We start from the raw sequence: 25,964 nt of genomic DNA on the forward strand, positions 1-25,964 counted from the left end.
CACCTATTTGTACCTGTGCCTGAAAACTTTCTATTTCTTCCTGTTACGATGAAAGAATGTGCTTTTACGTAAGGCTAGCATACCCATTTGTCTGTCCTGGTTCCACTGACTACTGCCTATGTCAACAATGCAGCAGAAGGGGAAGAATGGTGGGAGTCGTTTTCCCTATTAGTATAGAAATGCTGGAATGTCACCTAGTCTAAAGGTTTCTTCAGCATCCTCTTCCAGTAACCACCTCATTTGCCTGCTTTTACTCATAGGTACAGCAAACCCCTTTCAAACAGTTATCTATGTTCACCATCTCCACTCCAGATTCTAACTTGAATCCTCCCCTTCAGGCTTGCACTCTTCCATCATCATCCTAGCTGTTCCTGCCAAGGTGATCCATGGGGTACCAAATTTAATGGTTAGTTTTAGTCTTCATTACATGCAAATGCCTTCAGCAACATCTGACACCATTAGCCACTTACTTTCCCTTAAAATGCTCTCTTCTCTGGAATATGACCCTCTCCTCATTTTCTTCTTACCTTTCAAGCTACTCCTTCTTGGTCTCCTGTATTGGCTTCCTCCTTCATTCCTGATCTTTAAGTGCTGGAGCATTTGGGGGCTCCGACCTTGACCTCTTCTCTATCTGTACCTCCCCCAGAGATTTCCTCCAATTCACTGGATTTAACGCAGTTCATATGGTGATGATACCTACAGTCATATTTCTAGCCTAGATCTTGCCTTTGACTCCAGACCTATTTATCCAACTGCTTATTTGACATCTCTACTATATGTAGCAGTTTAAACTTGAACAGATCCAAAACCAAATTCCTAATTTTCCCCTGTATTTGCTCCATGACCTGGATCCCCTGCCTTGCTCAGAGCCTCTATCAGAGTATATTACTTCATATTGTGAGAGTAACATTGCCACAAACTTGGTGGCTTAAAACAGTTCTGCAGCCAGAAGTTCCAAATGAATTTCGTTGGCAGAATAAATATGTCTGCAAGGTAGTGCTCCCTCTAGAGACTGGAGGGTAGAATGCATGTCCTTGACTTTTCCAGCCTTTGGAGCTGCCTTCCTTGGCTTATGGCCCCTTCCTCCAATCTTCAAAGCCAGCGGTGGAGCACCTGCTTTAGTCCTCACACTGCCCTCTTCTTCAATGTCATCACATTTCTTCCTGCCTCTCCCCTAGGGGGATACTTGAGCTTGCAGTTAGAACTCACCCAGATAATCCAGGATAACTCCCCACTTAAAAATCCTGAATCACACCTGCCAAGTCTGTTTCACCATTTACAAGTGACATTCATAGGAAGTGAACAGCTTGGGGGCCATTATTCAGTCCACCACACAGAGTAAACAGCATCACCATTCTACAGTTGCTGAAATTCTTCTTCCTCTTCCTTTCTCTCAAACCTTACATTCAACCGAGCAGAAAAATCTTCTGAGCTTCACATTTCCACTATATCAAGACTTTGATCATTTCCCACAACTTCCACTGCTGTCCTCTTCTCTTGCCCGGATTATTCCGGTGCCTGCATCTCTGCTCTATATTCTAGTCTGCTCTTAACTGAGTGGCAGATTGACTTTTTAAAAACATGTCAGATTATGTCACTCCCCCAACTACAACATTTGAGTGGCTTGCTAGCTCACTGGCCTTTGTTTCTGCCCAACTTCGCCCACGTCCTACTCTCCCCCTCATCCCTGTGCTCCAGCCCCACAGTGGGAATCCCACTTGGCACTGAGATCTCAGACTCTGTTCATCTCAAGAGCGAGGGCCACTTGAAAATAGTCTTCCAGTTCCTCTGTCCCATTCAACCTGTAAACAGCTCTTACAATGCCCCACTCCCTAAAATGCTGATTTATGGTTTGTTCCCCTAAGTAGAATATAAGTTCTGCCCATTTGTGAATGTTTTCCACACACCTAGACCAATGCTTGGCACGTAGGAGGCGATAAATACCTGCTGAAAAATGCACACGACCCTCCTTTGCTTCCCCCCCTAGTCTGACCACCTCTGCTAGGAGCTGGGGAGTCTGCAGAAAGCAAAGCAGGAGGTGGCAGGCTGTGCCCTCGAACTGGAGGCCTCTCCCTCCCTCCCGCAGAGAGATGTACCTGGAGGACTTTCTGGGCTTGCACGTCGACCACGAGGACCCTGCTCAGTGCCGGCTGGGCCACATAGATGTAGCGGTGCCTGACGTTCACTGCTGATGCCCACTGGCAGGGCTGGGGGGCGCCTTCCTCCCCTTGAGGACAGATCTCTTCCTGTAAAGGAGACAGGCTGCCATAGGTCTCCCCATCCCCTGTCCCCCATCCCCACCATCACTGGCTTCCCTCTCCCCTGACCCTCCCCTGTTCTTTCTTCTCCTCTCAGAATCCTTTGCATCCACAGAGCAGGGCACGCACATAGCATCACCAGCTTTTTGCTCCCCATTCCCTTCATCTTTCACCTCCTGCCCATCCTCCTGAGGCTGTAACTCCCTCTCCTGGTTTCTCAGCAGCTGCCAGGTCTTGATTTTCTATTCCTTTGAGTGACCTTCTCTCCTCATCCCCATCTGTTGTACAAACAACTATCCAGAGTTGTTACCTATGTACTCTCTTGGCTTCATCACCTCTCACATGCTCCTTAATTCCCTGGCTTTAGTTCTCAGCACAGAGCTGCCAGTGTTCTCACCGAGCTCCATGCTGACATCTCAGGTATTACATTCAACCTCCGTCATCATTTTATTTGAACTTGGGGCATCATCTGACATTGTGCTGATTACTCCTGGGTTCTTTGCCCACCATCCTCTCCACTGGCTGATCCTTCTCTGTTGCTTAGTCCTACTCTGTTTGCTGATCTCTAGATGCTGGAATGTTCAGGGGTCACTCCTATAAAGTCCACTCCCTTTGCCAACCTTTTAAAATCCAAACTTATGCCTTTAAATACAGTCTGTGTATGGGAAAAGAATCTGCCAAAGAATGGATATATCTATAGATATAATGATTCAGTTTGCTGTACCTGAAACAAATACAATGCTGTAAGTCGAGTACGCTCTTATAAAATTTTTTGGTTTTTTTTTTTTTTTTTTTTTTTTTTTTGTCTTTTTGCCATTTCTTGGGCTGCTCCCACGGCATATGAAGGTTCCCAGGCTAGGGGTTGAATTGGAGCTGTAGCCACCGGCTTATGCCAGAGCCACAGCAACATGGGATCCGAGCCACATTTGCAGCCTACACCACAGCTCGCGGGAATGCCGGATCCTTAACCCACTGAGCAAGGCCAGGGATCGAACCTGCAACCTCATGGTTCCTAGTTGGATTCATTAACCACTGAGCCACGATGGATGGGAACTCCACATTTTTAAAAAAAGAGTGAAAATTTTAATTGAAAATACAGTCTATGTGCTTACAACTCCCAAATGCATATCTCCAACTCAGCCCTCTTCTCTCAACTCCAGACTTAGACCACCCAAAGTTCAAAGTCATTCTCAATTTCGCTCATTCCATTAAAAAAATGGCAGCTCCTTTGTTTGACTTCCTTAGATGAAGTCTTTGAGGTCATCTTTGATTCTGCTTTCTCTCCCTATGCCCTCAGCCTTCATCCAAGGCATCAAAAGTCCTTTCAGCTTTATCCTCAAAAACATACTTGGAATTGAACTTTCTTACCACTTCCACCTCTGTCACCTTGGCTCAAGCCACATCTGTCCCTTAAGGAACTGCTCTAGCATCCAGACTGTGCTCCTTGGTTCCACCCTGGCCTCCACCTACTAGTTCTTGACACAGAAACCACAGGGATCAGTGTGAAATACCAGTGAGCTCAACACTGTCCACCTCAATAACACTTTCTTGTTCAGAACAAGGTCCAAGATCTCTCCCGATGCTAACAAGGTCCCGAACACTCTGATTCCTGGGACTCCTCCGACCCATCTTTGGCTTTTCTCTCCCTTTCTCACTCATCCCATGTACATGGCATGCTTCCTCTTCTGCTCCTTATCAGCATCTGCTCATCCAAGTCCAAAGCATCAATGCCATCTTTGATTCTTCCTTCTCCCACACAACTCACTGTGCATTAGTCATGGGGACAACAGAGACTGCCTCCTACATGTCTGAATTCTTTGACCTTCCATCTCCAACCCTATTTCTTTCCTAAATGCCTGCAATAGCTTTGAAACAGGTCTTTCTCCTTTTATCCCTGCCATTCTCTGTCATCATCATAACTCCAACTCGCGTATGAGAAAACGGAGGCTTAGAGGGGTTAAGTAACTTTTCTAAAGCCACACAACCTGAGTGACAGAGGTGGGATCTGAACCCACCTGTGCAGATCCTGGTTCTTTCTAAAGCCTATGCCGTTACCTACTAATCATGCTGCTTCCTGCTGGACTAAGCAGACATCTAATCCAGCAGAGAGGCTGGAGACGAGATATACCAACCTCCTACTCACTTGGCACTTTATAAAGAGGGTCAGTTCATTATAATGCTCCTGTGAGGGGTCTGGACATTTTCTAGGTGAGAAAACTATTATTGGGACTGTTCCGCATCTCATGGTGGTCTTGTGTTGCCTGAAACGTCTACAGGACCTCTCTTCCTGTGACTTGTTCTAGCTCCTTTGGAGAACTGAGCCCTGGTTAGGACTTGAGTGATTTCCCCGGTGAGCTATAGGTCAAGTTAGTGCAAATACATGAGATGCTAGTGTCAATGTGATGTGGTACAATTATTTAAACCTAACTCCCGGAAATTAACTAGGATCACTCTAGATGGTTTCATGGCTATCACATGGAGGGAAAACTCGTAAAAATTTTAGAAAATGATGAATTCAAATAACATAGCTTGGAAAACAGTTCCCAAGTGACAAGTGTTAGAAATGCAACATTGTCAGGACCATGCCTGGGCCACTTGCTTCATGAGCTCCAAGCCTATCACTGGTCTCCAGTGTATTCACTGTATGTCCTCAAGAAGAGGGCATGCGGGGGCTTTTGGATGACTCTTGGATTAATGCCACAGCTCTACCCTCCAAGAAGCTAGGGATTAGTAGAAAGGGTCAGACCTGTGCAAGAAACTGCCAGCACAAGGCCAAGTGGGATACCAGCGGGATGGTATCAGGAAGGACAGAGCCGTGGGTGGGGGCGGAGAAGCACAGCCCTGGGGGATGCCTCCTGACAGCTGGGTCTTGAGGGCTGGAAGGGCCTTTCTCTTCTGCCTCTTCTCTGCTACCTCTGCCCACTGCCTGTCATGTTGCCACTTTCCTACCTGTCTCTTATTTGCTCACAGCAGCTCTGATGCTTGGGTTGTTCACATGGTTGATGCTCTCTCCCCCGTTCCCTGGGGATCACTAGTGACTTCCAAGATCTAGGATCCACTCAGTGTGCCCCATCCCACCGCCACTGGCTCAAACAGGTCACCCCCTCCCTCACCTGAATAATTACAACAGCCTCTTCACCGGCTTCTGAGCTCCTAGTGCAGCCCTTCTGATCATTACCCTCCATGAGGCCCTGCACATGTTCTGAAGCACCCTGGTCCTGGGAGTCCTTCCCTTGAAGTCCTTCAGTGCTTCCCATTAGCGGTCCTCAGCCTTGACCCTGACCTACTCTCATCCTAACTCTTAGGCCCCTCCCATAGCCATTCATTCCTCCAGGCATGCAGAAGATGCTCAGTTCCCTGAAAGCAACACGATGTCTTATGCCTCTTTTCTCCGCCTTCATGCCATTTCCTCTACAACCCCATCGCCCATTCCTACTGGTTCTCCACAGCTGAGCCCAGGCCTCACCAGCCCCAGAGCCTGCTCTGACTTTGCCTCCCCAGGGCTGGAGAGGCTTCTCTCTTCCACATTCCAGTGCACCTTACACAGCCTTCTTGTAGCACCTGTTTGGCAGCTGTCTGTTCACACTGCTGTCTCTGTCATTTGAATGGTGAACGTATGGGGGCCAGGAACCCACCCATTCGCCCTCGGCCTCTCCTCGCACTCCATGCATGGAAGTGGCTGCTGGAAGAAGGAAAGAGGGTTTCCACTCTCAGCCTTATCATATGTTCCTTCCTTAGCCTTGGAGCACATCTGGAACCACAGCCCACACAGCAGCTGGACTTGAAGCACCACGTGGCCCACAGGGTGAAAGGCTGCCTCCCGGGATGTGGTGTGTGGGATATAGACGTGCCACAGGCACAGACACTCACGTAGCTCATGAAGATCTTCTCTGTGGGTTTGAGATGCCTCTGGATCTCACAGTCCACTGGGTGCAGGATGATTATGCCGTCGTCAGAGAAGACGTAGAACAGGTTTCCCACACCGAGGCCTGGGAGGAGCAAACACAGCCTTGGTTATATCCTTCCCAGCAGCGGGTCCCCAGCCAGGGTCCCTGGACACATCGGGCACAGATGAAACCTGCAGGGTGGGTGCATCTGCTACAGGCACAGAGCGCGAGGCCTGGTGGAGATGGGGCCAAGTGTGAAGAGCCACTGCCGAGGGCTGTCAGTATACACAGAGGGTTCTGCAATCCCCAGCCTGTGCTCCCAGACACGTATACCTGGCCCAGGTCATCCAGGGCTTGCCATCAATGCAAATTTTCAAATAAATGACAGCCTTAGCTCTGGGCTACATTTCACATCCTCCAAGGCCTCCTGCATTCTCTGCTGATCTCCCCCCCCTTTTTTATTTTATAATCATTTTTATTTTTTCCATTATAGCTGGCTTACAATTTATATTTTCTACTGTACAGCAAGGTGACCCAGTCACACATACACACACACATTTTTTTTTCTCACGTTATCATGCTCCATCGTAAGTGAGTAGATAGAGTTCCCAGAGCTATACAGCAGGCTCTCATTGCCTATCCATTCCAGAGGCAGAAGTTTGCATCTATTAACCCCAAATTCCCAATCCATCCCCTCCCTCCCCCTTGGCAACCCCAAGTCTGTTCTCCAGGTCCATGATTTTCTTTTCTGGGGAAAGGTTCATTTGATCTCTACTTTTGAAACTTGAGTCCCTTTGTAATAAACATCCCTTTGAAAACACCTTTCAAAGACACAGAGCCAAAGCTCTCTGTGCACTGTGGCCTAGACACTGGGTTCAGGCAGCAGCGAGGGACCACTGTCCATGCTTAGTGACTATTGCTATAACCTGTCTTTCCAAGGATCCCTAAAACCTATGGGCAGCAATTCCTCATTTTCTGAGCTCTGCCTTGTGCGGCTACTAGACTTACTGTATGAGCATCAATACCTGACACTCAGGAGTTACTCCGAGTCTGTGGGTGCATGCACGTGCTAGACCACAGGTAGCAGTGCGCAAAGTTCTTGAGGAAAAAATGAGGAAATACGCCAATTTTTAAAGGAGGAGCTTTTGTGCTTAACCCCCAAATCACATGGTATGTTCTGCTGCTTCTCATACCCTCCCTCTGTCCACCGAGCAGGAAAATAAGTTATCTCAGGAGCCTGGACTCTCTGGTGGAGGTGTTGAGAGCTAGGGCTGGGGTCCACGAATGCACACATACCCCGTGCAGTGACCCAAGCTCTCTAACCCAGTGGCCACCTGTGCCTATGGTTTTCAGAACCATATGATATTGTTAGTATTTGACCTTTTTTTTGGCTGTGCCCATAGCACATGGAAGTTCTCAGGCCAGGGACTGATCTTGCGCCACAGCAGCAACCCGGGCCACTGTAGTGACAAAGCTGGATCTTTCATCTGCTGTACCACAAGAGAACTGCCAGTATTTGACCATTTTTGATATACAAAATGGCACTTTTGTATGGGCCCAACCTAATATTTAAAGATCAGTGGCAAAAAAAAAAAAAAAAATAAAAGGAGTTCTATTGTGGCTCAGTGGTTAATGAATCCAACTAGGAACCATGAGCTTGCGGGTTTGGTCCCTGGCCTTGCTCAGTGGGTTAGCGATCCGGCGTTGCTGTGAGCTGTGGTGTAGGTCACAGACACAGCTCAGATCCTGCGTTGCTGTGGCTCTGGTGTAGGCTGGTGGCTACAGCTCCGATTGGACCCCTAGCCGGGAACCTCCATATGCCGCGGGAAAGGCCCAAGAAATAGCAAAAAAAAAAAAAAAAAAAAAAAAAATAAAAGGAGTTCTATTGTGGCTCAGTGGTTAATGAATCCAACTAGGAACCATGAGCTTGCGGGTTTGGTCCCTGGCCTTGCTCAGTGGGTTAGCGATCCGGCGTTGCTGTGAGCTGTGGTGTAGGTCACAGACACAGCTCAGATCCTGCGTTGCTGTGGCTCTGGTGTAGGCTGGTGGCTACAGCTCCGATTGGACCCCTAGCCGGGAACCTCCATATGCCGCGGGAAAGGCCCAAGAAATAGCAAAAAAAAAAAAAAAAAAAAAAAGATCACTTGATAGACACAAATTAAAAAAAAAAAAGCCCATTCTTGAAAAAATCTACCTGTGAACATACATGTTCAGAAATCATGGTAGCCTCTTCCCCCCAGCATTTCCTTAAAGTATATACCAAACCCCAACATCAATATCAGCCAATGGAAAAAAGTTTAAGGCCTAGATCTGACCAGGAACCCCTGCCAAAATAGTTTTAAATGGAAACTTTTCTTTTTATAATTCTAGTGGGCAGATGACCATCAAAGACATTAGTAGGGTTTTTGTTGTTGTTGTTCTTTGTTGTTTTTTTTTGCTTTTTAGGGCTGCACCTGTGGCATAGGGAGATTCCCAGGCCAGGGGTCAAATTGGAGCTGTAGCTGCTGGCTACACCACAGCCACAGCAACGCAGGATCCGAGCTGCATCTGTGACCTACACCACAGCTCACGGCAATGCCGGATCCTTAACTCACTGAGCAAGGTCAGGGATCGAACCTGTGTCCTCATGGATGCTAGTCGGGCTCATTAACTGCCGAGCCGCAGTGGGAACTCTGACATTAGAAGGTTTAAATCAGACTCTCAGTGTGTGCCACTGGAGGAGGATAGGGACTTCCCCTCTGCTGCCTAATTTGGAACGTGGACTCGACTTGTGCAGACTGCTTGATGTCTGGAATTGCTGACGGTGGCTCATGGAAAGGTGGCCCGTTATCACAGGCACGACACAGAACAAGTAAGCCTGGTACCTTCTTCTCGCCATAGAATGTTTGCAACTGCAGCATCAGCGAATTGGGAAAGCATCAGTGAATCAGGAACATGAGCGAGGGAAAGAAAAAAAAAAAAAAAAAGAAAGCCATGTCAGAACCTTTGCTGTAGTGATTCAGTTATGAACATACTGGTATCTGGTCAACCACGTATAGCACCTGCACCACTCGTTGTGCTAACAGCAGTACTGGGCAGCGAGCGTGTACTCTGGACGGGGACAAATGCTCCCAGGGCTCAGGACCCTCCCTAGTGAATCTGGTCCCAGGATCATAGAAGCTAATGGGATTCCTGTCTTTTGTGGATGATAAAGAGGAAGTAACATCTCTCCTACCCTTCCTGGATTTCTTCCTAGCATGCCGATTTCTGCTAGGATTCTCCGAGGGTTATCACACCTGCAGGAAATCACCCCTACAGACCCTCTTAGGGAGCAGTGGCTACAAGGGAGAGCCCGCTTAGCACCCTAGGTGGGCAACTGTCCCTGGAGTGAAGGCATGTGTGTGTGAGTGCAGGGAAGGGTTCCTGGGCCATGAGAAGGCAGTAGCAGCTGGTGGCTGGAGAGCATGAGCCCTGTTGTGGATAAGAGACCCAGCAAGATGGAGGCAGAACTCAACAGGGTATGAAACTTCCTTGTCCTGGGCTCTGTCTGCCGTCTAGGGTTTCCCTGTGTTTCCAGAGTCATCTACGTTGCCAGGAAAGGTCTACTCACCTCTGGCTACCCTCTGTCCCCAGCTTTGGGCACAGAAGGCTATGAGTTTTACCTCTGTCTTTTGGGGGCTCATGGTTGGGGGCTGTGGCCCTTGACACCCAACACTCCCAACCAGTTCAGTGAAGAGGTCAAAGGCAAGAGTGGACTCACGGGTCTTTCTAGCCGAGTCTTCAATGAAGAGGGAGGAGATATCTTCATCCACGCCCACTTCGTTTTTGGCAATGCAGGTGTACGCCCCTGTGTCTTCATACCGGACACTGCTGATGTGGAGTTCACTCCCATTGGCTGTAGAATGGACAGGGCTCAGGGTGGCCCTATCAGCTGGGACCTCCACCCCCTTCCTCCCCTTTTCCTCCTATTGAGAATGTTGAGGTTAAAAACCTAGTCCCTCGCAGGACTGGGGGCAGCCAGTACCCCGATGAGCAAGGGCTGGAACAGGTGAAATGAACTGCAGGTGACCTGGGACCTCATTGACGCTTCTACCATTGTGCTCAGAAAGATCTGTGACAGCCGGAAAGCAGGAAAACTGGGGAAGATATTTGTTTGGTCCCCCAGATGTCAGACTTAGAAATAAATCGCCCTTTTCATTTCCATTCCTGAGAGAGTCAGCTTGAACATGATGGGACAGATACCCCAAGGGGGGGGGTCTTACCTAAAAGGGAGAGCTGTTTTGACATCTGAGTTGAGACATCCATGCCATTTTTTAGCCAAGTGATTCTGGGCATAGGGATGCCCTCTGCGTGACATCTCAGGCTGGCTGCCACCCCAGGTTCCTGTGCCTGGGTCTCTGGATAGACGCGGATGACAGGTGGCACTGTGGGGGAAGAGTCAGTGCTGGTAAGAAAAGGCCCTCACCTGCCTCGGCCTGTGGTCCCACCCTGAGATCCTGCCCAGGGGGCTGAATCTGGAGTTCTGCCTATAATCAGCTTGCAATCATCCTGCAGCAACTCAGGCTCTAAAAGAAAGGGCTATAAAATGGATCGCAGGCAATAAACGTGTCAGGCTTTGTACCCTGTAATTCATGGCTTTCATCATTATTCTAAATATGATCAGAAAGACATCCAAATATTTAACGCTGTTCAGCTGCTCCACGTAAAGAGCAACAACCGTCAGAATTTATTTCTGAATGAATAAAATTCAGATACATTATTTCTGTTATCGGAAAGCCATTGGACGGGGGTCCAAATTAAACAGTTTCTTGCAGGAAGTACTTCACAAAGCACTTATGGGCGCTGACTGGCAGGGCTACTCATTACATCACTGTTCTGCGGAAGCCCATTGATTTTCCACTGGGTCATTTTTTTTTTTTTTTGGTCTTTTTGTCTTTTTAGGGCCACACCCACGGCATATGGAGGTTCCCAGGCTAGGGGTTGAATTGAAGCTACAGCTGTCAGCCTACACCACAGCCACAGCCATGCCAGATCCGAGCCACATCTGCAACCTACACCACAGCTTATGGCCATGTCAGATCCTTAACCCACTGAGCAAGGCCAGGGATCGAACCTGCAACTTCATGGTTCCTAGTCAGATTCGTTTCCCCTGTGCCACGATGGGAACTCCTCCAGTGGGTCATTTTTATTTCACCACTTCTTACCCCCTGGGCCATGAGTGAAGGGCAGCTGTGCCCTTCTTGGCTCCTGACTCAGCTGTGCGCCCTGGTGGTCAAGTTCAGGGCTAGGGATGTGACCCAACCCACTCATCAGATGAGCAGGGTGGGCAAGGTATCAGCGCCCTCTGCCCTCTCTTCCGTGGCTGGCTGTGGGGCAGGTGTCTGGAAGCCGTGAGGATTATCTGGAGGATCTTCCCTCCTCTCCCCAAAGTTATCCTTCTCCACGGAATTGAGGGCTCTTACTTAGTCATGCATTTTACTCTACATCCTTCCAAAACGGGTTTGTGAGAGCTTATGCAAGGGCACCTTGGAGTTCCTGTTGTGGCGCAGTGGTTAACGAATCTGGCTAGGAACCATGAGGTTGCAGGTTCGATCCCTGGCCTTGCTCAGTGGGTTAAGGATCCGGCATTGCCATGAGCTGTGGTGTAGGTCACAGATGAGGCTCGGATCTCTAGTTGCTGTGGCTGTGGTGTCAGCCAGCGGCTACAGCTCCAATTAGATCCCTAGCTTGGGAATCTCCATATGCCACGGAAGTGGTCCTAGAAATGGCAAACACACACACACACACACACACACACACACACACACAAAAGCACTGGACACTCAACTAAACGAAACCACCTTTTGGAAAGGTGGGGATGGAGTCTTCCTAAAGAAGGCAACTACATTTTTCTAGAGTTATCTGGACGCTCCTGTGGTCTGATGAAAGAACGTGACCCAGGATATTAGGAGAGAGGCTGTTCTTGGGACCAGAGATAGAACAGACTGATGGGTATGAAGAAGGGGACGGTGACAGGGATGCTGGAACCTGAGTAAGAGTTCTAGTGATTTGAGCTCGGGTGGGACTGAAGAAAAATTCTCTCACGTCACCATGAGAAACGGATTCTGCAGCTTCTGTCAGAACCCCTCAGGGGGCTGATAATAATCTCATCCACTCATCTGGAGTTTCAAGTCTTTCTGCTGGTGGACCTAGGGGGTCAAGTTGGAGGGTGAGGAGAAAGCCAAACGCAGAACCTACAGAGGGCACAAACCAGCTTCAGAATGGCCAGAGCGGTTTCCATACCATGAACTCAGAGGCACCTCTGACTAGTCACACAGAAATATGAGTCATTTCTTTGGTCTCTGTTTGCAGTCCTTGGGGAGAGTCCCAGGTGTGGCAGAAGGTCCCTGTCACAGGTCAGGCCACTGGGGGTAGAGGAAGGGTAAGTGGAACTCGAGCTGAGGCACACCTGAGGGCTGCTTGGAGCACGAGTGGACCTCCCTTCTCTCACTCCCCTTGGTTCAGAGAGGAAAGGAACTTATCGAGGAAACTTCCCTACATCCCGAATTTAGTAGAGGGAGGAGTGGGGCTCAAGTCGAAGAGAGAGTAGAGTTTGGTCAAACACCTCGAATTCCAAAGTACAGAGACAGAGGTGCCTAGGACCACCAAACTGGTGGGGAGCTGGTGATGGAGATAGTGGTCCTAGGGTTCTAGCATGTGGGTGGCCAGGACCTTGGAGTTAATATCCTTGGGCCCTTGCTAGATCACCACTTTTAATTAATTAATTAATTAACCATGGCTGCACCTGAGGCATATAGAACTTCCTGGGCCAGGGATTGAATCTGACCCTCTGCTGTGACCTACGCCACAGCTATGGCAATGCTGGATCTTTTAACCCACTGTGCGGGGCTGGGGATTGAACCTGTGCCTCTGCAGTGACCTGAGCCACTGCAGTCGGATTTTTAACCCGCTGAGCCACAGCTGGTACTCCATAGATCACCTTTTTTTTTTTCCCTCATTTTTTTATTTAGTGATTTTTATTTTTTTTTCCATTATAGCTGGTTACAGTGTTCTGTCAATTTTCTACTGTACAGCAAGGTGACCCAGTCACAGATAAATATATACATTCTTTTTTCTCACGGTATCATGCTCCATCATAAGTGACTAGATATAGTTCCCAGTCTATACAGCAGGCTCTCATTGCTTATCCATTCTAAAAGCAATAGTTTGCATCTATTAAACCCCAATTCCCAGTCCATCCCACTCCCTCCCTTCCCCCTTGGCAACAGCAAGTCTGTTCTCCATGTCCATGAATTTCTTTTCTGTGGAAGGGTTCATTTATGCCGTATATTAGATTCCAGATATACAGATCCCATTTATTTACACAAGTCTGCAAAGCAACCACAAAGTCAATCTAAAGAAGGTGAGGAAAGACTCAGTAGAGAGAGAAGCAGAAAAGAATGAATAAATTTGCCAAAAAAAAAAAAAAGAGTGGAACCAATAAATCTAAGGCCTGGCTGTTTGTAAAAATGAATAAAATAGAACAAAATAGAATTTCTGGCAAGTCTGATCAGTGGAAAAAAAGAGAATACATTAAAATATGAGAATACTGGAGTTCCCATCGTGGCTCAGTGGTTAACGAACCCAACTAGTATCTATGAGGTCCCAGGTTTGATCTCTGACTTCGCTCAGTGGGTTAAGGGTCCGGCGTTGCTGTGAGCTGTGGTGTAGGGTCGCAGACATGGCTCGGATCCCGCGTTGTGTGGCTGTGGTGTAGGCTGGCAGCTGTAGCTCTGATTCGACCCCTAGCCTGGGAACCTTTATATGCTACATGTGCAGCCCTAAAAGACACAAAGGACAAAAAAAAAAATGAGAATGCTATATTAAATTATAGGTAATAAATAGGAAAGTCTCAGTGAAATAAATCACTTGAAAGGAAACTTTAAAGTATTGACATGGAATCAAGAAGAGATTATTGGAGTTCCTGTCGTGGCGCAGTGGTTAACGAATCCGACTAGGAACCATGAGGGTGTGGGTTTGATCCCTGGCCTTGATCAGCAGGTTGAGGATCCCGCATTGCCATGGTGAACTGTGGTGTGGGTCACAGACAAGGCTCGGATCCTGCGTTGCTGTGGCTCTGGTGTAGGCCGGTGGCTATAGCTCCGATTCGACCCCTAGCCTGGGAACCTCCATATGCCATGGAGTGGCTCAAGAAAGGGCAAAAAGACAAAAAAAAAAAAAAAAAAAAAAAAAAAAGAGATTATTTAAGGCCCTTTAAAGCACCACCTTTCAGTTTTGCAAGGTAAGCTCTAGAGATCTGTAATCAGCAACATTGTATCATGCACTTAAACATCTATTAAGAGGGAAGATCTCATGTTACATTTCTTGCCACAAAAACAAGAAAACAAAGGGACACAAGGAAACTTGTGGAGGTGATAGGTATGTCTCTTACCTTGATTACAGTCATGGTGGGATCATGGGCTATGCGTTATGTCCAAACTCATCAAAACGTATACATTAAATATGTGTCATTTTTTGTATATCAATTATACTTCAAGAAAGCTGTTTTAAAAAAGGACACTGCTAACCCCAGAAGCACCCTGATCAGTTTCATAGGGGAATTCTTTTGTATACTTTAGGAATGGATACTTCAGAAATGGCTAATTCCTTGAGCATAAAACTGGAGATGTTCCAAATTTTATCATGAAGTGAGTATAACCCAGATACTAAAACCTGCCAAATAGCACAAAGTAGATGACCACACACCTAACTCACTCAGGACTAGATATACCAAAATTCTAAGTAAAATAGTAACAAATCAAACCTAGCCTGGTATTAAAAGAACAGACTGTGACCAAGTGTAATCTGTTTCAATAACTACTTGGAAATCTATAATTAGTCATATCCGAGTCAAAGGCAGTCAAAAAGAAAAACCATCTGATTCTCTTGCTAGACACTAAAAGGGCCTTTGAAACAATTCAAAATCCATTTCTTGGGGAAAAGCCTCAATAAAATAGGGACAGAATGATATTCTCTTCCTACAATGAAGCATATCTCTATAAAAAGAAGAAACAGCACCATTCTTTTCAGAAACATTAAGTCAGGGAAAAAAGCAGAAGAAAAGAGGAAAGGAGGCAAGACCAGACTCTCAACATTCTGCTGGACATCACTGTCAATAGGTAAGAAATGGGAGGGACAAATATTAAAAAAGATGGACAAAAGGTTATTTTACCGGGAAATGCTCCAGATTATAAATCAAAAAGGAGTAAGCTTTACTAAGTGAGTACAGGAAAGGGGCCAGTACCCAGACAGACAAAATTAAATGCTTATTTATATACCAGCAGCAACCAGATGGACAGAAGTAAAGGAAACGATAATATCTCATTGACGACATTAAAAAATGACTTGAAAAATTGGAGAGGTAGGATCTTGGATAGGAAGACTTACTGTGGTTAAGAATCAAGATATTCCAAATTAAGCCGAGTGTTTAATCTCCTCCCTCCCTCCTCCTTTCCATCCTTTCCTCCCCCCCACCCCCTCCACCTCCCCTCCCCCCTTCCCCCTCTTTTCCTTCCTTCCACCACACTCATTGCACGTGGAAGTTCCTAGGTCAGGGATTGAACCTGCACTGCAGCAGTGACGACACCCGATCCTTAACCTGATGAAGAACTCCTCATCTCACTTCACTTGTCAATTGTGCGAGAATAGCAGAAGGAGATTTGGAAAGCGAGAGTGATGACTGTCATTTTTCCATACCAGGTATTACCAAGTATTTCAAGTATTATGACGGCAAACGGGGAGGGGGGAGGGCTGAGGGAATTCCCCACCCTCACCGTCTTAATGGTCTTGATTGATTTTACAAGGTTCTGTCAACTCAATATTGTGCAGCCAACATTTATTCAACCCCAACCAAGTGTCAGGCATTATGCACAAAGCAGTGAAAAAGATCTGCCTAGTCCTTGGCCTCGAGAAGCCTTCTGTCAGGGGAAAGGCGATCAAACACAACTGCAGGTGTGATGAGCCTTACTACAAGAGCGTGCTGGGGACATGGGGACAGGGGTCTGAGAAGATTTATCAGAATGGAGCACTCAGATCCACTCTCTTCCCCTTGCAAAGGCAATACCAACTTTCCGAACGCCTGTGGTTCCTCCTGCTTTATTGATAATAGATTTGTCCAGTGAACTGGGAACTCTATAAACTGGTGGCTCGTGGACTGGCCTCCTCAGTGAGGTGCCCAGTAGCCAGCACTGGCCTTGAAGACTGGCCTTTGCCTTGGCCCTTTGACAGGAGTCTGTGGACCCAAGGAGTTGTCAAATCTGAGTGGGTATCTGCATCTCCCCGTTGCGGGGGCGGGGGGGGTGCTTATTAAAACAACACTGGGCTCACCCACAGTGTCTGATTCTGGAGGCCTGGGTTGGGGCGGGAGGATTTCCTTTTACCTGTTAGGTTCCATGTGAGACCCTGAGTCAGTCCTGACTTGGAAGCTCTTGGAGACGCATTCAGGGCTAATGCTCCACTGAAATGCGGGGGGGGGGGGGGCAATCTTCTAGAATAAAATGAAACCCAGCTCAAAGTCAAGGGTATGGAATCATCCATTCACCTAAAAACCTTACATGGGCAAAGACAGCGGGCCTCCAGTGGCAGGGGATAGAAGACTGCTCATGCACAGTGACGCCTCCAGGAGCCGCAGTCATCCTGGGGCTATGCCCACTCCTCCTTGAATGGAGATCCCTCCATAAGCAGAGCTACAGATGGCCCTCGGACACCCCCAGGCTCCACCTCCCAGAGGCCCCTGTTGCCCGTCTCATCTCCAACTGAGGACATCAGGACCCTTTCCTGCACACCCTTGACTCAGAGCCTGTCAGTCTTCACAAGAGCCTCGGCCTCTGGGGTGTCCCTCATTCCCAACACCTTCCGTCATGCCTCCTGAAACTCATGTTCTGCCACCAGTATAATGTCTCTATCCTCATTCCTTCTGTGAGTTTGCTCAGAGGGAAACCTGGTGACACTCTTTCTCCTGCAGCCTCTTAAATAGTTGTGGCCCCCCAGATCCCCCACCCCATGGGCTGGGAGGTGGGGCAGGGGTCTGCCTGGGCCCTTGTTGCTGCTGCCAGCCCCTTCTCCTTCACCTCTCCAGAAGAATGCCCTGTTTTGAGTTTTCTGTAAACCTCTGTCTTCAACTCTAAACTTAGATACCACACAGGCTGGCTGACCCCTCACCTTCATCATGCCCCCATGAGCGCCTGCTCTTTCTTCCGCAAGCTAGCTCCTCTACCCTCTCCTCTCAGTGAATGGCCAGGTGCTCAGACCAAGACCCTTTGGAAGGTAGCTTTGATTTTCTCACCAACTGTTCACAAACATCACCTTTTCAGTAAGACCTTCACCTGCCTTTCTACATTAAGTTTCTACCTTCTGACTCTTGTTACCCTCTCCTGTTTTTAAGCTTTTTCCTAAGTCCTTTCCACTCCTTGAATTGCTCCAGGAGGATGGGGATTTTGGTCTGTCCACTGCTGTGTTTCCAGCCTGTAGTCTGTTGAGTGGCATGAAGAAGAACTCAGCAAATGTTTGCTGAATGAATGGTGCTGGCTCTGAAGGATGAAGTGGTATTGGCAGCAAAGCAGGGTGGAGGGAGGCTGTGAGGTAGGAGGGAGGATTCTCAGCCAAGGGGACAATCAGTGCAGGGCAGGGGAGTAAAGAGGGCAGGGCACCCAGCAATCCCACTCCTGGGGATACATCCAGACAAAACTTTCATTGAAAAAGATACATGCACCCATATGTTCATTGCAGCACTATTTGCAATAGCCAAGACATGGAAACAATATAAATGTCCATCAACAGATGGATGGATGAAGATGTGGTACATATACACAATGTAATACTACTCAGCCATAAAAAGGACAAAATAATGCCATTTGTAGCCACATGGATGGAAAGAGAGATTCTTATATTAACTGAAGTCAGAAAGAGAAATATCATATGGTATCATTTATATCTGGAATCTAATATATGGCACAAATGAACCTATCTACAGAAAAGAAAGAAACTCATGGACTTGGAGAACAGACTTGTGGTTGCCGAGGGGGAGGGAGTGGGACTGGGAGTTTGGGGTTAGGAGATGCAAACTATTGCATTTGGAGTAGATAAACAATGAGATCCTGCTGTATAGCACAGGGAACTATGCCTAGCAACTTGTGATGGAATATGATGGAGGTTAATGTGAGAAAAAGAATGTGTGTGTGTGTGTGTGTGTGTGTGTGTGTGTGTGTGTACGGTTGGGTCACTTTGCTGTACAACAGAAATTGACAGAACATTGTAAGTCAACTATAATAAATAAAATAAAAAAAATACACAAAGGAGATTTCCAGATCTAAAAAAAAGAGTGTGGGGCAGGCATGGCAAGGAGAGAATTCACAGGGCTGGAGAACATGGGGAGGGAGTGGGGCAGAGCCCACATCACAGTGTGCATGCATGCATCTGCAAACACGTTCTCTGGACTCATGGAAATGGAAGCTGTTGGCATGCCTGTGAACCAGTGGCCTGGGCCTCCCCTCTCACTGTTCCTGAGACACTTGCATAGAGGAGACTGAAAGAGTATAGCCTGGCCACCAGCAATGGGAGAGGATCCAGCAGACAGTCCAGTCCCCTGAGCTAGAGCAGGGCCAGAGGGCTCCTGGGTCTCCCCAGCTCCATGCCCTGCACAAGGGGGCCTGTGACATGAAAGGCAAGCCCCAGGGCATCAAGAAGCCCAATTGAGAAGCCCATCTTACCCTGACGTGACCACCTGCTAAGTGGAAAATTGGCTCAAGGATGTTAAAATGGAAAAATAAAATCAATCTGAGGTAGGGGGCAAGATGCTGGAGGAGTGGGATGTGGACCACACTTTCTCTGACGATTACATCGAAAACACAGCTACACATGGAATGAGTCTTACAGAACATCTACTGTCAGAAAATCTCAGAATGTCCAAAGGGCAAGAAAAATCTCCATTCAACTGGGCAGGACAAAAAAAAAAAAAAAAAAAAAAAAAAAAGAATGGAATTGGGATGGGACCAGCGCCCCTAGGAGGGAGCTATGAAAGAGGAAAGGTTTCCACAAACTGCGAAGGCCCCTCCCTAGTGGGTAGACCAGCCAGGACTGGGCGGGGTGCTTCATGGCCTCAGAGAAGATTGTGGCAACAAGTTTGCAGAGGGAAAACCAGCGAAAGACCTGCACAGTCAGTTGGTGCTGCTGCCCAGTACACCCTAGTCTGAGGAGCTCATCTGCTGAGGTGGGTGGGGGCTGGGTGCTGAGGCTTGGGCTTCAGAGGTCGGACCCGGGGAGAGGACTGGGGGTGGCTGTGAGGAGACAACCTGAAGTGGCTCGGGTGTGGTGCACCTTAACTGATGGAGACTTGGAAGAAGGCTGGGGCCACCAGAGATGCAGGGTGCCATTGTTTTGTGGTCACAAGAAGGGAGAGGCAGTACCACCAGAGGTGCTTCTTTCTTCATGTGTGGGCTCTCAGGCCACAGGCTACCATGTGTATGAGCTCCAGGGGTGGGTACTAGCCACTGTGGTCATCTTGGGCTCCAGAGGCAGGAGGAGACCACTGCATCCACTGAGGGTCTCATGAGTGGGTGATGGTCACTGCCCCTTCCTTCCCGGGAATGTATGAGGCCCATTGCTGTCACTGTCCCTGAGGGTTTATAATCATGCAGGCACTCACCTCTCCCCTCTCCTTCCTGGGTGCGCACATGGCCAGACATTGCCTCTGCCAAGTGGCCTGAGATCAGGCACCGACCACTGCCCCGACTCCCTGGGAGCACACACGGCCCACCATCACCACAGCCAAGGGTGACCGATCATGAATTTACACCTTTGCTGCCAACCTTATAAATCCACCATTGGTGGAACATCTGAATGGACAATGTGTGTTCCTACACCTAAGATAGGTCTGGCATTATCAGCTCTGGGCTCTGTGGGCACGTATACTTGGGCTGGAGCAGGTCAGAGTCTGAGCTTCCTCCCTAGATCCCACAGTGGGTCCAGGAGCACAAATACTGCAGTCCTGAGTCCCAATCTTGGTGGATCTGCACTGGTAACAGTAAAAACAAAGCCTGAGAGATACCAGGGCCAATTACTGATATACCCACGGTTAAGGTGGGGCTGAAGGCATGTCAAAAAGTGTATTCAGTGGGCCCACACGATGAGGAAAGGGTGACACAACAGAGCTCACACATAGGTGAACAGCTCCAGTAGAGGAATACTCACCGGCTCCACTCCCAGTGGGAGTGCTGAAAACCCACCTAACCTCTCACTGCAGATCAGAACCACAGTTCAGAAACAGATTTGGGGACTCCTACTCCAATGACTAGGGAGCAGACCTTGCCCCTTACAGGACACTGACAACCACAGAGAAAACAGGAAGCCCCACTCAAAATCCAGCACAGGCTCAGGTTACTACAACAGCAATCATACCTCCTACCAAGTGGAAAAGACCATCATATGCTGAGGAAAGAGGTGACAGGCTGCCTACAGGTGGACTGAGCCAATAGTCACCTCTAAACACATCCTTTGACACGGCCCTGATTACCAGAGGGACAAGGACCTAGCTCTACCCACCAATGGGAAGGGCACCAGTCCCTCTAATCAGGAAGCCTGCACAAGCCCCTGGGCCAAACTTACCCACAAGAGGGCAGACACTAGAAGCAAGAAGAACTAAAACACTGCAGCATGCAGAAAGGAGACCACAAACACAGAAAGTTAGACAAAATGAGATGACAGAGAAGGATGTTTCAGACAAAGTGAGAAGATAAAAACCCACAGAAACAACTAAATGGAGAGAAGACAGCAATCTACCTGAACAATAACTGAAAGTAATGATAGTAATGATGCTCCAAGATCTCAGAAAAAGAATAGATGCAGGAAATGTTTAACAAAGAGCTGGAGGAAGATTTAAAGAGCAACCAAAGATGAATAATACTCTATCTGAAATGAACACTACACTGAAAGGAATCAACAGCAGAATAACTGAGGCAGAAGAACACATTACTAAAGTGGGAGACAGAGTAGTGGAAATCACTGCCACAGAAAAGAATAAAGAAAAAAGAATGAAAAGAAAATACGACAGTCTAAGAGACCTCTGGGACAACGTTAAATGTACCAACATTTGCATCAGAGGGGTCCCAGAAGGACGAGAGAGAGAAAGGGCCTAAGGAAATATCTGAAGAGATTATAGCTGAAAACATCTCTAATGTGGGAAAGGAAACACTCAAATAGAGGAAGTGCAGAGAGTTCCATAAGGATAAACCCAAGGAGCACACCAAGACACATATAAATCATATTGATGAAAATTAAATACAAAGAAAGGATATTAAAGCAACAAGGGAAACACAACAAATTGAACACAAGGGAATCCCCATAAATTTATCAGCTAATTTTTCAGCAGAAACTCTACAGGGCAGAAAGGAGTGGCAAGCTGTATTTAAAGTGATAAAAGGGAAAGACCTTCAACCAAGAGTATTCTACCCAGCCAGGCTCTCATTCAGATTTGATGGAGAAATCAAAAGCTTAACAGACAAGCAAAAGCCAAAAGAATTGAGCACCATCAAACCAGCTTTACAGCAAATGCAAAAGGAATTCTCTAGGTTGAAAAAGAAAAGTAGGAAATCATCCACAGACAAATATGATATCAAAACCAACAACTGTGAGAGGAGGAGAGGATGAATGCAGAATATTGAAAATGCATCTGAAATTAAGAGGCCAGCAACTTAAAACATTTTCATATAGATAAAGAATACTATATCTACATCAAAACCTCATGGGAACAACAAATCAAAAAACTACAATAGATACATTCACAAAAAAGAAAAACTGACTCAAACGAAATACTTAAAGATAGCCATCAAACCAAAAGAAAACAAAAGAGGAAGGGAAGAAAAAAGTCCCGCAGTAACACATCCAAAACAACTAAGAAAATGTCACTAAGAACATACATGTCAATAATTATCTTGAATGTTAATGGATTAAATGCTCAAACCAAAAGACACAGACTGGCTGAATGGATAAAAAAAACCAAGACCCATATATATGCTGTCTATAAGAAGTCACTTCAGTTCTAGGGACACACACAAACTGAAAGTGAGGGAAAGAAAGAAGATATTCTATACAAATGGCAATTGAAAGAAAGCTAGAGTAACAATACTCATATCAGACAAAATAGACTTTAAAGTAAAGATTATTACAAGAGACAAAGAGGCACACTACCTAATGACTAAAGGGTCACTCCAAGAAGAAGATATAACAATTGTAAATAGATATGCATCCAACATAGGAGCATCTCAATAAATAAGGCAACTTCTAACAGCCATAAAAGGAGAAACTGACAGTAATACAATAATAGTAGGGGACTTCAACACCTCACTTTCAGCAATGGACAGATCATCCAAACAGAAAATCAATAAAGAAACACAGGTCTTAAATGACATGTTAGACCAGAGAGACTTAATTAATATTTATAGAACATTTCATCCAAAAAAAGCAGAATACTCTTTCTTTTCAAGCTCACAGGGAACATTCTCCAGGATAGATCACATCTTGGGCCACAAATCAAGCCTCAGTAAAGAAAACTGAAATCATACCAAGCATTTTTTCCCAACCACAACACTATGAGACTAGAAATCAACCACAAGAAAAAAACTGCCAAAAAAAAAAAAAAAGAAAAAACCCACAGAAACACATGGAAGCTAAATGATATGGTATAAACAACCAATGGATCATTGAAGAAATCAAAGAGGAAAAAAAACACCTAGAGATAAATGACAATAAAGACACAACAACTCAAAACCTATGGGATGCAGCAAAAGCAGTTCTAAGAGGGAAGTTTATAGCAATACAATCTCACCTCAGGAAACAAGAAAAATCCCAAATAAACAACCTAACCTTGCACCTAAAGCAACTAGAGAAAGAACAACAAAGAAAACTCAAAGTTAGCAGAAGGAAAGAAATCATAAAGATCAGAGCAGAAATAAATGTCACAGAGACAAAGAAAACAACAGAGGGAGTTCCCGTCGTGGCACAGTGGTTAACGAATCTGACTAGGAACCATGAGGTTTCGGGTTCGGTCCCTGGCCTTGCTCAGTGGGTTAGTGATCCGGCGTTGCCGTGAGCTGTGGTGTAGGTTGCAGACGCGGCTCGGATCCTGCGTTGCTGTGGCTCTGGCGTAGGCCGGTGGCTACAGCTCCGATTCAACCCCTAGCCTGGGAACCTCCATATGCCGCGGGAGCGGCCCAAGAAATAGCAACAACAACAACAACAAAAAGACAACAATAACAACAACAAAAACAAAAAAAGAAAACAACAGAAAAGATCAATGAAACTAAAAGCTGGTTCTTTGAAAAGATCAACAAAATTGATAAACCTTTAGCCAGACTCATTGAGAAAAAAAGGAAGAGGATTCAAATCAATAAAAGCAGAAATGAGAAGGGAGAGGAAGGGACACTGCCAAGCCCATTCTTTGAGGCCACCATCGCCCTGATATCAAATCCAGGAAAAGACACCACAAAAAGAAAGTTAAAGACCAATATCATTGATGAATATAGACACAAACATTCTCAAGAAAATATTAGCAAACTAGATCCAACAATACATTAGAAAGATCATACACTGTGATCAAGTGGGATTTCCCTGAGGGATGCAAACATTCTTCAATAATCTGCAAATCAATTATTGTGATACGCCACATTAACAAACCAAAGAATAAAAACCATAAGATCATATCAACAGATGCAGAAAAGCTTCTGACAAAATACAATGCCCACCGTTTTTTTTTTTTTTGTCTTTTTGCCTTTTCTAGGGCCTTTCCCGCGGTATATGGCAGTTCCCAGGCTAGGGTCTAATCGGAGCTGTAGCCACCGGCCTACGCCAGAGCCACAGCAATGTGGGATCGGAGCCGCGTCTGCAACCTACACCACAGCTCACGGCAACACCAGATCCTTAACCCACTGAGCAAGGCCAGGGATCGAACCTGCAACCTCATGGTTCCTAGTCATATTCGTTAACCACTGAGCCACGACAGGAACTCCATAATGCCCACTTTTGAAAAAACCCTCCAGAAAGTGGGCATAGAGGGAACCTACCTCAACAAATAAAGGGTATATATGACAAAGCCAGAGCTAACATCTTTCTCAATGGTGAAAACTGCTAAGATCAGGAACAAGTAAAGGATACTTACTCTCACTACTTTTATTCAACATAGTTTTGGAAGTCCTAGCCATATGCAATGAGAGAGGAAAAGGCATCCCAATTGGAAAAGAAGTAAAACTGTCATTGTTTGCAGACGACAGATACTATACATAGAAAATCATACATAGAAAATACTACACATACAAGATGCTACAAGAAAACTATTAGACCTCATCAATGAATTTGATGAAGTTGCAGAATACAAAATTAATACACAGAAGTCTCTTGCATTCCTATACCCTAAGAACAAAGGATCAGAAAGAGAATTAAGGAAACAACCTCATTTACCATCTCATCAAGAGAATAAAATACCTAGGAATAAAGCTACCACAGAGGTAAAAGACCTGTACTCTGAAAACTGTAAGACACTCATGAAGGAAATTGAAGATGACACAAACAGATGGAAAGATATACCATGCTCTTGGATTGGATGAACTGACATTGTCAAAATGAATATACTACCCAAGGCAATCTACAGATTCAAAGAAGCCCTATTAAACAACCAAAGGCATTTTTCCCCACAGAACTAGAACAAAAAATTTAAAAATTTGTGTGGAAACATAAAAGACTGCAAATAGCCAAAGCAATCTTGAGAAAGAAATACGGGGCTGCAGGAGTCAGGCTTACCGACTTCAGACTTTACTGTGAAGCTACAGTCATCAAAAGTGTATGATACGGCACAAAAACAGAAATATAGATCAGAAGAACAGGATAGAAAGCCCAGAAATAAACCCACACACCTATGTCAATTACTCTACAACAAAAGAAGCAAGAATATATATACAATGGAGAAAAGACAGCCTCTTCAGTAAGTGGTGTTGGGAAAACCGGACAGCTACACGTAAAAGAATGAAATTAGAACAGTCTCTAACACCACGTACAAAAATAAACTCAAAGTAGATTAAAGACCTAAGTGTAAGGCTGGATACTATAAAACTCAGAGGAAAATAATGGGCAGAACACCCTTTGACATAAATCACAGCAGTATCTTTTTGGATCTACCTCCCAGAGTAATGAAAATAAAAACAAAAATAAACAAATGGGACCTAATTAAACTTAAAAGCTTTTGCACAGCAAAGGAAACTGTTATAAAAAGGAAAAGACAACCTACAGAATGGGAGAAAACCTTTGTAAATGAAGTGACCAACAAGAGATTAATCTCAAAAATATACAAACAACTCATGCCCAAACAAAAAATGGTCAGAAGATCCAAATTCACATTTCTCCCAAGAAGACATATGGATGGCCAAAACACACATGAAAAGATGCTCAACATCACTAATTGAATCAGAGAAATGCAAATCAAAACTATAATGAGACATATCACCTCACAGCAGTCAGAATGGCCATCAACAAAAAGTCAATAAATGCTGGAGAGGGTGTGGAGAAAAGGGAACCCTCCTACCCTGTTGATGGGAATGTAGGTTGGTGCAACCACTGTGGAGTCCAGTGTGGAGGTTCCTTAAAAAACTAAATACAGAACTACCACATGATCCAGCAATCCCGCTCTTAAGACATATACCTGGAGAAAACCGTAATTGGAAAGGAGACATGCACCCCAATGTTCACTGCAGCGCTATTTACAATAGCCAAAACATGGAAGCAACCTAAATGTTCATCAACAGAGGACTGGATAAAAAGA

The 25,964-nt window shown here is 46.1% G+C and overlaps 1 protein-coding gene across 2 annotated transcripts in view; it reads right to left on the reverse strand.

Annotated features, from left to right (window-relative positions):
• FSTL4 (follistatin like 4) overlaps window positions 1-25,964 on the reverse strand; it is a 610,055-nt gene that overhangs the window by 22,739 nt on the left and 561,352 nt on the right. For both annotated transcript variants that reach the window (XM_021084753.1, XM_021084752.1), the window contains exons 9-13: window positions 10,387-10,548; window positions 9,885-10,019; window positions 9,010-9,036; window positions 6,129-6,247; window positions 2,097-2,246 (exon numbers count right to left, since the gene is read on the reverse strand). In XM_021084753.1, the coding sequence (XP_020940412.1) occupies window positions 2,097-2,246; window positions 6,129-6,247; window positions 9,010-9,036; window positions 9,885-10,019; window positions 10,387-10,548 (593 nt within the window). The remainder of the gene's footprint in view (window positions 1-2,096; window positions 2,247-6,128; window positions 6,248-9,009; window positions 9,037-9,884; window positions 10,020-10,386; window positions 10,549-25,964) is intronic.

This window comes from Sus scrofa, chromosome 2 (assembly GCF_000003025.6).
Source record: "Sus scrofa isolate TJ Tabasco breed Duroc chromosome 2, Sscrofa11.1, whole genome shotgun sequence".
Taxonomy (NCBI): Eukaryota; Metazoa; Chordata; class Mammalia; order Artiodactyla; family Suidae; genus Sus; species Sus scrofa.